We start from the raw sequence: 14,941 nt of genomic DNA, 5'->3' as shown, positions 1-14,941 counted from the left end.
TAGAATTCTGTGAACATACAGCATCCAGCAGCAAAAGGCGCACAGCAGTCAGTGAGCCGCAGCTGGTAAAAAAGCCTCTAGTGGGTTGACCTGCAGGACTAAGTCCACTGAGCCCTGAAGCCCCGCCCCCTGCTCTTGGACACAGCATTAATATTGACAACTTTGACACTGCACGTCCTTGGGTTCCCAGCAATACACCCACACATGCAAAAGACACACACACACATATGCACATAGATGTGCAAATGTACAGAGTATGAGATTCCTGCCTTTAGTTAAGATACGCTGCATTTCTTTAATTAAAATTGCTGGTGCACGTAGCATTTTAATGCTACGTGCACGTGTTTATAGTACTATATTGGTAGTACTATAAAAAAAAGTACAACATTTTCATCTGAAACCATTTTCAGTATATTTGATCTATGTTATTACATAATTATAATTAGGACCTTATTACTTCTCAACCTTCAAGTGAAAGTTTCAACAAAAAAGCCTTATGAAGTAAAAATGGCTCCTTCAATTTCCTGCAATGATGTATAAATAAATCCCAGCAGTGTCCTTGACATATTGTATAAAGTGTGGTGTCTTAAGCCAACAAGATTCAGCTGAAGCGTGACACATTTTTTAATAGCTGACAGAGACACTCAACCTAGATACGCCAGCCTGGTAAGTCGGCAGGTGATGCCTCGTACAGATTTAGGACACACCGTTCAAATTTAACATTCCCACACATTCAAATTGGATTGACTTCCCCTGCGTGCAATAAAACTCTAACTTGAAACTCACTAGAAAAACTTTACCGCGCTCACCTGGAAATACTACTGAATCAATCATAAAGCGATAAAATAATCTGTAGCTTTCCCTTCCTGTCATTAGCTGTCATAACGGGATCCCCGGTCGGGGTCCCTTGCAGTCAGCCTCTAGTTTAATCCCTTTCAGGAGACGTATAATGACTCTGGTGGGAGCAACTCAGACATCATTAAAAAATCATGCGCTGGCTTCCACCCGCCGGGCTGGGCGGAGGGTCTATTTCTAGTGGGCTCCCAAAAGACAGCAGGGACTTTTAATGAACTCAGATCTCAGGACAAGATAATGGACTCCGGCTCTCGGTGTTTAAAGAGTAAAGCGGCCCTGGTTCATTTATTTAGACCATCGGGGAGGGTCAACTCTCGGTTGAGCGTTTGACATGGCGGTTTGACGAACGCTAGGTCATTTTGAGGTTCAGGGGCTTATGACTCCTAAAAAGTGGGAACGTCATTCCAGACTGGGAAGAAAGATTTCAATTTTAAAAAAGTTCACATTTTAGCGCTCCAACCGGCTCCCTACATTCCTGAAGAAACTTGGGATTCAAATAGTGGCATCGAGCTCTTAAAAAGTCGGAACCCGTCAGCCTACTTCCAGATCTTCCGGTTGTAAATGCGTAAATGATGGGACACATCTGTCACATAATGATGCATCCAAATAGGTCATGTACTGCAGCATCCAAGAAGGGTCCAAGAGCTGTTCGTCAACAATGAAAAGATAATGACAGCAGCAACACACATCGGGGTTCTGATGGCAGCTCTGATAATGAAGTGAATATATACTGTAACATTCAAGTATACTTTTGACATTTAACAAAAGGGTCAAGTTTGTTACCAACCAATAAAGTACGTCGTCCGTGGAAACAACACCGCCGACCTACCAACATGGATTCATATTTAAAGCAGATTAAGTCACGGTTGAAAGTTGAAATCATGTTGCATCAAACTTTTAAACTAGTTAACAATTGCGAAACAATTAACTTTGCACTTAAAATGTGATCCAGTTGAGGAGATTTAACTTTTAAAATATGCTGCACTTTATTTTAGATGAAAAATAATCAAGTTCCTCAAAAAAAGGTTAAAGGGCAAACTCAACCCCGTTGAGTTTTATGACGCTGTTGCTGGATTTTGAAATCGTGGAGCTGAACAGGGAGATTGGACCACCGGGCTGTGTCTTTTTTCCTCACTGCGAATCCACCCCTTACTGTCGGCTTAATTTTAATCCGGATTTACTCATTTAAACAAAATTTAGCTAAACTCTGATTAGAATTAAATTTAGATTAAATGAATCCTTGTTGGTGCAGCCCAACCTTATTTTAAATGACTATGCTAATTGTGTTTGCATGTCTTAGCTCCTTAACTTCAAATGATGTGTAATTTACATCTTTTGTTGCCCGTTTTTAAATACATCATTTTAGATTATTTCCAGGCAGCCACTGGTTGCCATGGTTTTCAGTACAGCATGACAATCAATGAGCTTTGTAATCCGGCACAGTGAACATCATACTTTTTTGCCAATGTCAAAAGAAACTTCAAAAAGAAACTTTTGTCAACATAGTTTTTGGATTTCCAAGTGCATTTATGTTCTTGTCAAATAGTCATACCTGTTGTTCCTCAGGCTGTAATTAATATCATATATGTAATTAAAAGACCCAATGTGTATTTCCTTTGCCATGTCAAACGACCAAGATGGCGGCGCGTGAACATGGCGAGGCCCGGCGTCTCTCCAGATGTGCAATTTTACTCTCTGTTGCACTTCTGGTTAGATGCCAAACTGCATTTCGTTCCTCTGTACTAATACATGTGTAATGACAATAAAGTTGAATCTAATCTAATCTAAACTACACAAATCAACTGACTGATAAAAATATGCAGCGACATGGTTTGCATTACATGCAGAACCAAACTCGGCGGACATGTACAGTAGCTACTATACATTCAAGGTTTGTGGAAAGATAAAACACTAACACTCTGCATTCAAATTCAACAATTTGATCTAAAAGATCCTGATTTGACTTCCAATCTCACGTTCATATCCTTGCAGTGGCGGGAAAATGCGGTTATGAAAATGTGCTACCGTCATCTTGGCCGTAGCCTCAGAAAAGCTAAATAACAACTATTGTTTCAAGAGTATATTTATTAGTCGGAGCGCTCACTTAAGAACATAGAACGATCAGATGGCTTAAAAAAAATAGCACAAAAAAGCAACATTTTACATTATTTTTGTTGTTGTTATTATTGTTAGCATTTTTACATTTATATTTATTCATAATTCTAGTGAACATTATTCCAATCCCACTCTCAGTAACAAACACTGCATGACAAGAGTCATATCCGGACAGGGAGACAGCAGCAAATATCCCAGATTACTTTGGGTTTAGATTGAGGACAAATCTGCAGATTATTATAATATTTTTGTATCACCCCTCCATCTCGCAAAACCAGGCTCATCTCCGACCGAGGATGAGGGTTGAGAGGGTTGAGAGGGTTGAGAGGGTTGAGAGGGTTGAGAGCGCCGGAGCTCGGCTCTCACGGTGGATCTTGAAGGGTGGTGCGCTCCTCCACCAACAGTATCTGGGCCACGAGTACCCGATTCAGGTGAAACTGCTCATTATAAAGTCGCAGCTCTGTTCACTTTCAACACCACAAACCTGTCATCATGACTCCGAGTTCAGAACAAATAGGCTTGTGGCGTGCGGTTGGAAGGGGGGGAGGAGTGCAACTGAACTCGTGGTTTCTCTCACCTTCTCTTTGTTTCCTATTTAATTAATTTCTTTAATGGAACGCTCAACCTAATTTTACTTTTCTCCTTTACCTAAAAAACATATTTCTCTACTTAACAATGATCAAAGGATGATGGTGATGATGGCAAACACTCATTTAGAGATTCACGTATGCTTCTGCTGCTCGATACACAGTGTGTGGAAGCTGAAATAGAAGCAATGTGATTTACGATTAACAACGTGACTATGAATCAGCTTTTTACGGGCGAACGCAGTGAAACTTTTAGCAACTCGAGAGATGGATGTTTTTCCAGGTCGTTTCCGATTGTTTTTCCAATCTTATTAATACAGCACTTTTCAAAATATAACAACAGTGTGCTTTATATAGATTATACAGAAATAAAATCAGACAATTAAACAATACAAATGAAAATGTCAATAAAATACCCCAAAGACAGAAAAGAACAAAGCATTAACATGAAAAAGGATTCTACATGTTGGAATTCAATGGATGTACTGACTTTATTAAAAAGCTTTTTTTTTTACCGATCTCAAAGAGTCTCCAGGTCTCAGATGGCCCAGGATGTGTGTGTATGAGTATACAAGTACTGACGTTAGTACAGCTAATACTTACTGTGGCTTTCAATATTTTGAAGAGAAGAAAATATTGATGAATCAAACAAAAGTAAATGTGTTGCTAAAATACAAGTTCAGATCAATGCTGTGCGTATGGATGTTTGATAAATGATGCCCGGTGTATAGAGCAAGGTAACATTAAACAATGCACTGACACATGTAAAACACCAGAGGCCCTCTCAGTGGATCCCCTCTCAGTGGATCCCCTCTCCTCGCAGCTGTGAAGAGTTAATACATACAATCCACAGCTCTCTCTGAATCTGATAGCTAATAGCGTCCAGATGATATTTTTTCCCCAACACGCTTCCGGGAGGAACATCCAAAGGGATGTTTGTCCCCTGTTCAAAAACATAAATAAAACCAAAGATCCCCTCTGCTACAGCGAAACCGAGCACCGGAGCTGCAGGTGCAATCAGCGCAATGCTAAAACCTTTTAATTAACACCATCTATCACCATTAGCCAAATAGGCAGCCCGACGGTCTCCCACGTTAACTGTCGGAGAAGCGAATGATGCACCGCTCCCCTCTGCGTCTCCGGCCCTCGTCGCCGTCGGCTCTCCTCGGCCGCGCTCAGTCACCGTGTAGCGGCTCAGAAAACACACATCCGTCTCCATCAGCTGCGGTTAATCAGCGCGCAGCTCACGGGGGCCACCGTCCCGTGACTCGCCGGACTAAATGCTGAGCTAAAAACTAATGCCTGCTGATGCGTACTGCAGACTAATTGTTGTCTCATATTCAAATGAGATTGACCTTTTCGCTGGGGATATTTGTCATTTAACTGCTGTTGGAAATTAGAATATCTATATATGTTCCAACCAACACAGTTGGATTGACTTTGGCCAGTTTTTATCCACCCAATGTCATAAAAAAAAAGAAAAAGTATTATAACTATTAAAATAGAAATTGAAAACAAAAAAGTCTCTGGTGTGAAAGGCTTTCTTTTTGAATTTGTATATTTGGATTTGTCGATACAGTATGTTGACAATATAATACATTTTCCTTGAGTTCCCTTTAATCAGAATTGTGGAAACCAAAACTTTTCAATTCAATTTCAGTTTATTTTGTATAGCCCAATATCACAAATTACAAATTTGCCTCAGAGGGCTTTACAATCTGTACACATACGACATCCCTGACCCAGGACCTCACATCGAAAAACCTTTTCTCTACACAGAAAGATCAACTCAGAGACCGAGTTATCTCTAAATCTGTTCGCTTATGAAGTCCATCATATATCTTTTCATAGAAATTCTGCACGAGGAACATCTGGCTCCATCAAGTCTCACTACTTTATGAAAATCAATTGCTGGAACAACACTGCTGATGATCAGGGTTGCTACAATTCCCTTTCAATGTCATACCAAACTGTATGAAAACTGGCATTGTCTCAGAAAATTAAATGGCATCAGCTTCATAAATGGTGGTATTTCTTTCAGATACATTGTGTCGGTTTGTAACAGACCACGGCAGATAGCAATCGCCTCCCTCCTATTGTGTCCAGCCTATTTTTGAAAAACAAACAGGTGTGTGTTTGCAGCAATCAGCAGGGTCGCTGTGACGGATAAAGCGGCGAGGAACAAAGAGTGGAGGGGAAACTCATGCGGTTATCAGCCTGGATAGAGTAAGATTTCTTGGATCGACTGTAATAAAAGAATGAACTGGTAGGTGGATGAAAAATGCATTAAACTGTAGATGGAAAACCTCACAGTTATTACTCATGTGGCAGGAGTGGGTGTTCAGAAGAGAGTCTCCTCCGCCGCCTTCAACACGAGTGAGTCATATTTAAGCTCCCAATAAAGATTGAACTCAAAAGAACAGGAAAGAGGGAGCATATTACTGTGGCATCATTTGGTTACGCAGATAATTGTTCGTTTTAATGCCATTTATTTATTTTTGTTGGGATTTTCAGTCCTCGTGTTAAAAGGAAGTTGCTGCATCTCACCTTTTTTGTTTTGTAAATACATGATCGAGAGCCTTTGGACATATAGACATGCAGGCGAGGACAAATCTGGAAGCGTGAGAATATGCAATACACCTCAGTGAAACATTGATCATAGGAAAAAAGATACTCTGAGAGGAAAGTAAGAAAACAATTAAATGTAATAAAAATAAGTCTGCTCTACATTGTTTGCTCTGTTCTGTTTTACGACATAAGAAGTGCAGTAAAAACTGTTTTGCCAGGAACATTTATCCAAGTAACTTTTCCTTTTTCCCCATCAGTGATTGTTTTCTTCTTCTTTCATGGTCATTTTTCATATAAATGTTTGTTGTTGTAATTATTATTTCGGCCACAAGAGGCTGGACTGAGCACTGTTCTAAACAGGACTAAAAACATTAATGTTTTTGGTCCATGCACACTAACATATATAGTTTGTAGTGCACTTCAGCCTCTTGTGGCCGAAATGAGAAAATGTTCACCTCTTTTTACAGATGTAAAAAATAAAAAAGACAAAATTGGAGTCGTGCTGAGTGATGAAAGGGAAAATTTCCTCTGGAAAGAGAGTTTTAATAATAATAATATTGCTCTCTTTTAACACCCTGTTATAAACAAAAAGGCAAATTAGCTCCTCTGGTGTGAGCTTTTAGTTTCAGGTTCATGTAAAATGATAAATTATGATCTAGTAGAGTGCAGTTTGAGTAAGAGATCTATGAGTTTAAAGGCTTATCAACCACTAAAATACTACTCAGCTGTTTATAATACGAGACAGGGTTTCATCACAAAGTTATCACAAAGTCAATCATTGTATCATCCGTCACAGTGATTGAAGGTAAACAAAAGAATTAAGCTGCTCATGTTACAAGGTAATCCAGGAATGTGCACTTGCATTAACAGTATTTTGTGTGATGGTTTAAAACTAAATGGAACGTGGGTTAAGGAGTAAATATCATGATGGTCCACTGCAGTATGTATTATGATGCACTCACAACCAACAGCTGTTCACAATTTAAATATATAAAATATATCAAGTACTTTCACCTGCGACCCGATATACATTAAATTGCTGCTTATGTGCCCAAAAAAGCTACTAAATATAAATAAAATATACATGTGACTGAATCAACAAATGTATTATTGCAAATATGGTGGTCACAATTCAAGGATAATTACGAATGAAGTGCTCATAAATACCAAAATTAAGAAACCCTGCACAACCCTCTTTTCTCAACATATTGTAATTGTGAATGTGAGGTTCGACAACATTGTAGAACATTATTAAACAGCTTTTCATCCCATTTACTCAGCCAACAGTTATAGCTGATTTATAATGAAAATGTGAATTCCAGACTTCCAGAGTTTTGCTCCCGAGTGCCTTGCCAGTCCTCGGCCCTGTACCTCGCTTTCTGGCTCACGTTATTGCGAGCAAAATACAACAAATGTGAGTTGGCTAGCTTGCCAAATGACTTCCCCAGTTATCTTTATCCATGATACCAACATATGTATTATGACAAAGTGTGTTGATTTAAGCCAACAATAATGGTACAAAGCAAAGATTTGACTAACATTTGCGCGAGCCGAAAGCCATTGATTGCAAGGTGGGGACGGCCAGCTAGCTAACCGTAACGTGACCTAAGGTTAGCCAGCTAGCTGCAATTAGCTGTGTAGCATGGACCTAACATTAGCTGAGAAAGTTAGCTAGTAAGTATCACTGAGCCAATGATCCAGATTAAATATAGGAACAATACAGATAGTAATGTTATTCTAAATATGATATCTGTAATGTAATGTCTTGTTACTGTTTTGTTGGATGCCAGGATGACTGCAGTTCTCTTTATGGCCACAGGTGTCATTAACAAAGGATCTTCTGAAAGTTACATATAGTACCTTTTGAAGTCTATATTTGCGGTTCATGTTTCTATAGTTTTATGGCAAAATGTGGATTGAAGGACTTTCACTTGTAACATGTGTTTGTTGTATTACATTTGAAATCCAAGAACTGCTTTGTGGGATAATCATTGAAAAAAGTTATTTACAGTATGCGAGATGGTTCGGATAAAGTAACGGCCACACACTGCGGAGGAGCAAACAGATAGGTGTTGGGAAGGCTACGACAGCTCTAGCCCCTCTTGTGTTTTCTCTCTAATTATCCCTCTACACGTTTCGCTGACAGCTCTGAACTGTGCCCTCAGTCTCCCCGAGTTGCCCTGCTTTCATGAAAGAAAACAACAACAGTGCGGCCAGAGTTAATGATACAAGTTGCACTGTGATTGTGGCCGGGCCACAGACATTAATTGGTGCATAATGTGACAATGAACATCCTAATGAAGCACTAGTTTGACCATATGCTCCCGAGGGAGGGGGGGGGGCTTACTCATGGTGTGTGCTAAATGGTTAGAAATCTGAGCTTTCCTTTGAAGACTAATATGCAACACAGCTCCTACAAGCTAATTACAGCCCATTGCTTGCCCTTTACAATGCTGCTGTCTCAATGCGTGCGTATTATTAAGAAACTCTGCCTATTGTATGTCTTCCTGTGTTGTCATAATGCAGTCAACAGCATAATTACAGTATTGTGTTGTCGGTGACAGTAAACTATTCACCGCAAACAGGCACTGTAAGAAACAATGATACAGTATATGTACCTCCCTCTGTGTATTTTTCTTCCTAAATGTGTGTGTGTGTGTGTGTGTGCGTGTGTGTGTGTCGGGGAGAGTACTTATGGGAAAAAACTGTGGCACCGCTGGTATTTCGCTCAGAGAGAATGCATACATAGTGTGCTAATATTCAACGGCTCTTGTTTTACCAGCAAAATTATGCACATGAGGTGGATCTGTACATTTTCTTCTGGTATTTTCATAATCTTCATGTACCATGGGGTTCCACTGTGGCAGGAGTGAAGTGGTGAAATGCTGACCAGCTGCTTGAAATGGACGCATTTTCCAGACTCATCTCTCTGCGCATAGATAGGACACTGCTGTTTAGCATGTATCTTGTTGTCAACAAATCATCTGAAAACACACCAAATCCAACATTAAATTGATCATACCTGTTGGGAGATTATTTCTCTTTGCAGTGTGGCTCATTATACATCAATGAGCCACACTGTTCCTTCATGAACATACAGTACACTGCGTTGATGCCTTTAATATTGTAGAGCACTAAATCTGCGGCTAAAAATTGCCCCCGATAAATACACTGTTTACTTCTGAATTAGAATTTTTTGTACAAAAATTCAAAAACAAAACTTGATATATAGGACCTGTTTACCATAGAACTCAATGGACTGAGAGCCTCAGTCATGGTAAGCAACATTGGCATACATTTAAACAGAACGGGGCATATGGATGCTTTTGGTGCTTACTACGTCAGAAATAAATTATGTTCAAATAACTAATTACAGAGAATAGACAAAAACATCTTATTTTATTTGTTATTTTCGTCATATACAGATATGCAATGAGGATTGCTGGGTAATATGTTTGTCGTCCAATGTCAAGTATACCTTTGATCACGTGAGAAGTGAATACAATGTAACTCGCTAGTTTAGGTCCAGAAGCGTAGCATCAACCTTCCCGTCCAGCCTTAGGGAACACTAGTAGCTAGTGTTTTGCACTGTTGGTGCTATTAGCACAGTTAGCTTCTAGCTGCGGGCTCAGCCATTATACATATGGCGTGAATTTGCCTGGTCAATGATGTCCTCATAATGTTTTTTTGTTTGATTTTTAACATTATCATATTGAGAGTAATTGATTGACATTGGAAATACCTGACTGGATTTGAGTTTTTGGCGAATAAGGGCAACATGACTTTGCATTTGAAATTTGCAAATGTAATTTTACACATCGTGCACAGATTGTTTAGCAAGCACAGAGCAATGTTTTCATTCATTTTGTGTTGTACTTCTACACTAGGAATTACTTACAATATCCATTCTCCTTTTGAGCTATGTTTTGGTCTCCACCAACACCTGATAAAATGCTTGGCTTTTTAGCTGCTTCATGCTAAGTTATATTTACCACCTAGCTGCGTGTTGCTTCTGGAAAAATATTTAGGACAGCTGTGAGACTGGATCAAAACAATTTGCGAGCTTTAAAACCAAAAATAACCATCTCAAAGTGTGAAAATGGTTTGTGGGGTTGTTGATGAGCAACACCTTTCACTAAAGGGATTAGTAATTTGACCTTTTTTCCACATAAACATACCAGATAGTGCCGCTTTTACAAGCGTTTCACTTGAATCAAGACTTGGCATTTCGATTAGCACCTTCCTCGGCAGTGACTGATCTAAAGGTCCTAGATATTGATCCCAATGATATCACCAGCAAAAGGAAAATAATCTAATTTAATGTTCAAGTCCCACTGTTAACCGTGTAATTATGAACTCATTGAGAAGTCATTGAAATAAATGTTAACAAAAAAGATCCATTACTGAGGATTCTGTTGTCTCAAGTGGCCCTTACGTTGCAATTATATATGGGAGCAATCAGGTTGGATTGGGTGGGATATTCCGTTCGATTGCTTGTATTCTGTGTCGCGCCCCCCCCCCCGACGAGGCATCTATGCGTTTCTTTGTTCTTGTTCGTTATTGTCTAGTTGATAGCTACCTAGTTACACTGCTAAATTGCATATGTTATTCTTCTTCAGATGTTTTTGGAAGTTACCATGTAGACTTCAGGCGCATAACCATCCCTCTCTGAGCTTCAGCGCCAAACCTAATTTGCATTTAAAAGCAAGACAGATTGCGGCTAACAGAGATGCATATATATGTGGACATATAGATTATATCCTCATACAACACACTGGAAATGACAAGCATGCATTGTATGGCACGAATGAAAAAGGTTTAGGGCAGATATGGTCACAATTAATTTGGACAGATATGTAGCACCTCCTGCCGGAGTACATTTCCAGCTTCTTTTGTGTTTGAAAATGTCCATATGTCCATCATTCTTACCTGAGATTTGAACTTGAGCCAGTACTCACCGTTTTATCGCTTGCATCATTTCAGGGAGTTCAGCCACTGGAAGGTGAACAGCCTGGCAACAGAGAAGAGAGATTTCCTCAGATCTCCGCTGCCTTTAGCGCCGGAGTTCCTGCGCAACCTGCGGTTACTGGGGCGACGGCCGACCCTGCAGCAAATCAACGAGAACCTCATCAAGAAGTACGGGACCCACTTCCTCGTCTCTGCTACCCTGGGAGGTGAGGTGACACACTCGCCTTTATTTTCGGGGAAATGTCGGGATGCACCAGAAATAGAGGAGCTCCTCATTATACGTCTCAGAGGTGTTGTAGCCCATGTAAGTGCACTGCTGCAGAGGAGTGTGTGATATACTGTATGTGTGCGTGCTGGGTTCTTCTTTTCGAAGGGGAAATGGTGAAAAGCAGCAATATAGATAACAATATAACACCTTGCACCTGCAGCATTCAACCAAGTCTGTTTTCCACAGTAATGTTTAACTCATCCTTCCCTCTGATGAACGTTGCGTGCGACTACGAGAGCTTTACAAAGCAGGCGGGATTAAATTGACACATTTCTCAGCATATGTCTCTTTTTATTGGATTCCTTTTCAGCCTCAATCTCCGAAGACAAAAGTAACTCACAGAACGGAATCGCGAGCCGTATCGATCGGGTGCCTTCCCCCCCGCAAAACAGGACAGAGACCTTTGTTGCGTTAAAAAGGGATGACCTCATGATACAGTATTTATACACCGTTGATCTCATAGCAGCCCAGATACACAAGTACAGTTTTTACAGTCGGTTGGGTTTTTTAATTTTTTATTTTAATTTTGTTTAGAAAAGGGACTTTGTAAAATAAAATTGATAGTGAGTATAAATATTTCCGCATCTAAGCATTCCTTTAATCAGAGTCAGGGGGATAAATAAGCCAGGCTACTCTGTAAAACCAAGCGTCAACCTCTGGTTTTGTAAAGTAAAGACAACACGGAAGTGCTCTAACCTGCATTCTTTCTAATGTCCATCAGGGGGCGACTGTGAGAAAATGATGATGTTCATTTCGTAAATTATGGTCCATGTAGAGTCAAATAAACCATAAAGCAGGGTATGCTTTAGGGGGCAGGGGCTACCTTTTGATTGACAGGGTTGCTACCTGCGTTGTCTGCTGTGGGTGCTATCAATTTATTTTGTCTTTCATAGTGTTCATAAAGTTCATAAACTTTAATTGAAACTATTTGGCTGCCAAAAGTGTCTTGTTTGCTCACCCTTCTTCTGTCACCTACAAGATGGTGACGGACAAAAACCAAGATGGAGACAGTCGAAATTCTGAACTTGCGGCTTCAAAACATCCACAAACCAATGGGTGACGTCACGGTAACTTTGACTTATAGACGGTAAAACCCCACAGTGAAATTATAAAATGATCTCTGATTTTTACACTAACTTATAACAAATGTAATGGGCTTTATGGACAAAACTGAATCATTTGAAGCCAATATTACCCATTCATCTTCCAAAACAGGCCACGTTGGCTACCATTGAACATTTCATCCCCGGCCATCTAACTGTGGCACCAATTATCACTGGATGTGAGCATCAGCGTGGGAGACAGAGGATAAAGATGAATGCAGCGGCAGACTGATAGTTAGATTCTATATGTAATTAACAGCCTCCACTAAATGGGCTGAGCCTGTCTGCATGCTGATTAGACCGTGGCTGAGCGACTGCACAATGATCCACAATCTCGTTTTTCTTTTCTCTTTTGTTCTTTTTTGCTTGCTTTTATATGTCCGTCTCACCAGCCGGGTTTACATTGAGCTGTGAAGTATATTTTGCTGTTTATAGGAAAATGATTTACACACACACACACATATATAGTCAGTAATGGCATGGTGAACTGTTAAAAAGGAAGTCACCCTTCAGTAATTCTCCCATTAACGAGATGACGAGAGTTTAGGTAACTAAAAAAACTGACCAGATTTATCCACTGATTATTGATTCTGCAGGAGAGGAGTCTTTGACCATTTTCCTGGACAAGCAGAAGCTGAACAAGAAGTCTGAGGGTAGCAGCAACAGCTCGGTGGTGTCTCTGGAGCTGCTCCATCAGCTGGCCGCTTCCTACTTCACGGATCGAGAGAGCACCCTGAGGCGACTGCACCACCTCCAGATTGCCACCGCTGCCATCAAGGTACTGTACAGGCCGGTGGGCGACTGAGCCTTCTGACATTAGGCGCCGTGTCCACATATATATTCTACACTACACTGTCGAACCGAGCTGGAACGTGTCCGTTTCAGTACAAAGCCCCGGTGAAAATACTGTGTTTATTTGCTGCACGCAGACTTCTGAGTTTGCAGTCCTCCAGGTCCACAAATGGCCACGCTTCAAGTTAGATGCACAAACATTAAGGCTCCTATAAAACTGTCCCTTTTGGACGTATCACTCCGTGCTGCGCCTGTAACAAATAGCCCCAAGAATCCCCTCGCTCTCAAGGTATGCACACAAACAATCCATTTAAAAAAAAGATTATTTCCAAGGTGCATCATTGCTCAAAAGCTGCGGGAGATACGAGAGAGGCAAAGAGAGAGAGAGCGGAGAAAATATTCTTTATTTTTTTTTCATAAATGGCAGGCTGGATTAGAAGCACACTGCAACCCACAGAGGCACTAAAGCGAGGCAAAATGTCAAGTTTCTTTAAAGTCCCAGTTGAGGGGGGTAGAGTGTATTTCTGCATACTGTACTTGACTGTATGCCATCTGAACTGGGTTACAGGCTGGTGTGCGCTCTCCCGTAGGTGTGCGTGTGCACGTGGGGGGTTAAAAACACCTGGTCATTTTCATCACTTCTGATAAAAGCTGCTGGATTTATAGCACAAAGTGGCACTATTTCTAGAATTTTAAGTGGTTCAACAAATTAATTTTTTTCAGCACGCAAGTCAGTTCTTGTTCATTCTGTGTACCATCTGCACACGAAACTCGACTCACCTTGACACGGTGAGGCGTCATTCACCCGAAACCCATCACCGAGCTTTAGCTCTTTTCATCGTTAATTGCAAAGAGGAACGGATTTATGTTGGAAATCCACTCCAAGAACTCCGAACAAATGAATCCCATTATCTGCTGCGCCTGGTTTCACCTTGTTTTTCTCTCGACGACTAGAGGCAAAGCAGAACCAATTGCTACTTCTTTTTTTTTTTTAGAGCAGATCGGTTGGCGCTCGTGCCACGGCAGCAGGTGAGTGGGTGGGCGGACTGTGCTTTCGTGCTTCAACTTAAATAGCTAATCAGATTTAAAAGGGTGCATGCTGGGCGCCAATACCGTGCGTTAACGGTGCACGCTTCCAAGTCGCCGTGTGTACACAGGTGAGAGCGACCTTTTACATTGCCAAGAGTTTGTTCGAAGATGAAAACACTTGATTGCTCAACACATTTTCTCACAAAGCCTTGAAATGGTTCTACATGTTAGAGACGTGATTTGATGTGAGCACATTCAATTTGAATTTAAAGAAAGTCTGTTGTAGATAAACTCTAATCTAACTAATACAGCTTTTGTATCTATTGACAAGCTTTATCACAAAAAAACACAATTTTGATGGGGAAGCAGAAGTAACACAGTTTCAAGTATGCTGCATCACATAACAGCTTCAGCATGAGGCCACAGAATAGGCCACTGCATTATCTGCACAGCCTGTATTAATAAGGAATTGAAATCTTTGCTACAAATTTGCTACATTTGTGTCTGTGGGGGGAATCAAGTTAGTGGAACTGAATCAATCTCCTTATCTTTTGCAAAGAAGGCTACAATTATAAATAAATACGTTGAATAGCAAGCGACCATTAAGATCTGTTTACCGCATCAGTTAGTCTGGTTTCAATCGATCCAGTGATATT

General features: G+C 40.5%; 1 protein-coding gene across 1 annotated transcript in view; it reads left to right on the top strand.

Annotated features, from left to right (window-relative positions):
• brinp2 (bone morphogenetic protein/retinoic acid inducible neural-specific 2) overlaps positions 1-14,941 on the top strand; it is a 106,487-nt gene that overhangs the window by 22,361 nt on the left and 69,185 nt on the right. The window contains exons 2-3 of the mRNA XM_034555872.1: positions 11,109-11,299; positions 13,061-13,242. Coding sequence (XP_034411763.1) covers positions 11,109-11,299; positions 13,061-13,242 — 373 coding nt within the window. The remainder of the gene's footprint in view (positions 1-11,108; positions 11,300-13,060; positions 13,243-14,941) is intronic.

Source organism: Cyclopterus lumpus, chromosome 17, assembly GCF_009769545.1.
Source record: "Cyclopterus lumpus isolate fCycLum1 chromosome 17, fCycLum1.pri, whole genome shotgun sequence".
In the NCBI taxonomy this organism is placed as follows: Eukaryota; Metazoa; Chordata; class Actinopteri; order Perciformes; family Cyclopteridae; genus Cyclopterus; species Cyclopterus lumpus.
The sequence above is the reverse complement of the archived record's forward strand: the minus strand, read 5'-3'. Positions and strand labels throughout refer to the sequence as shown.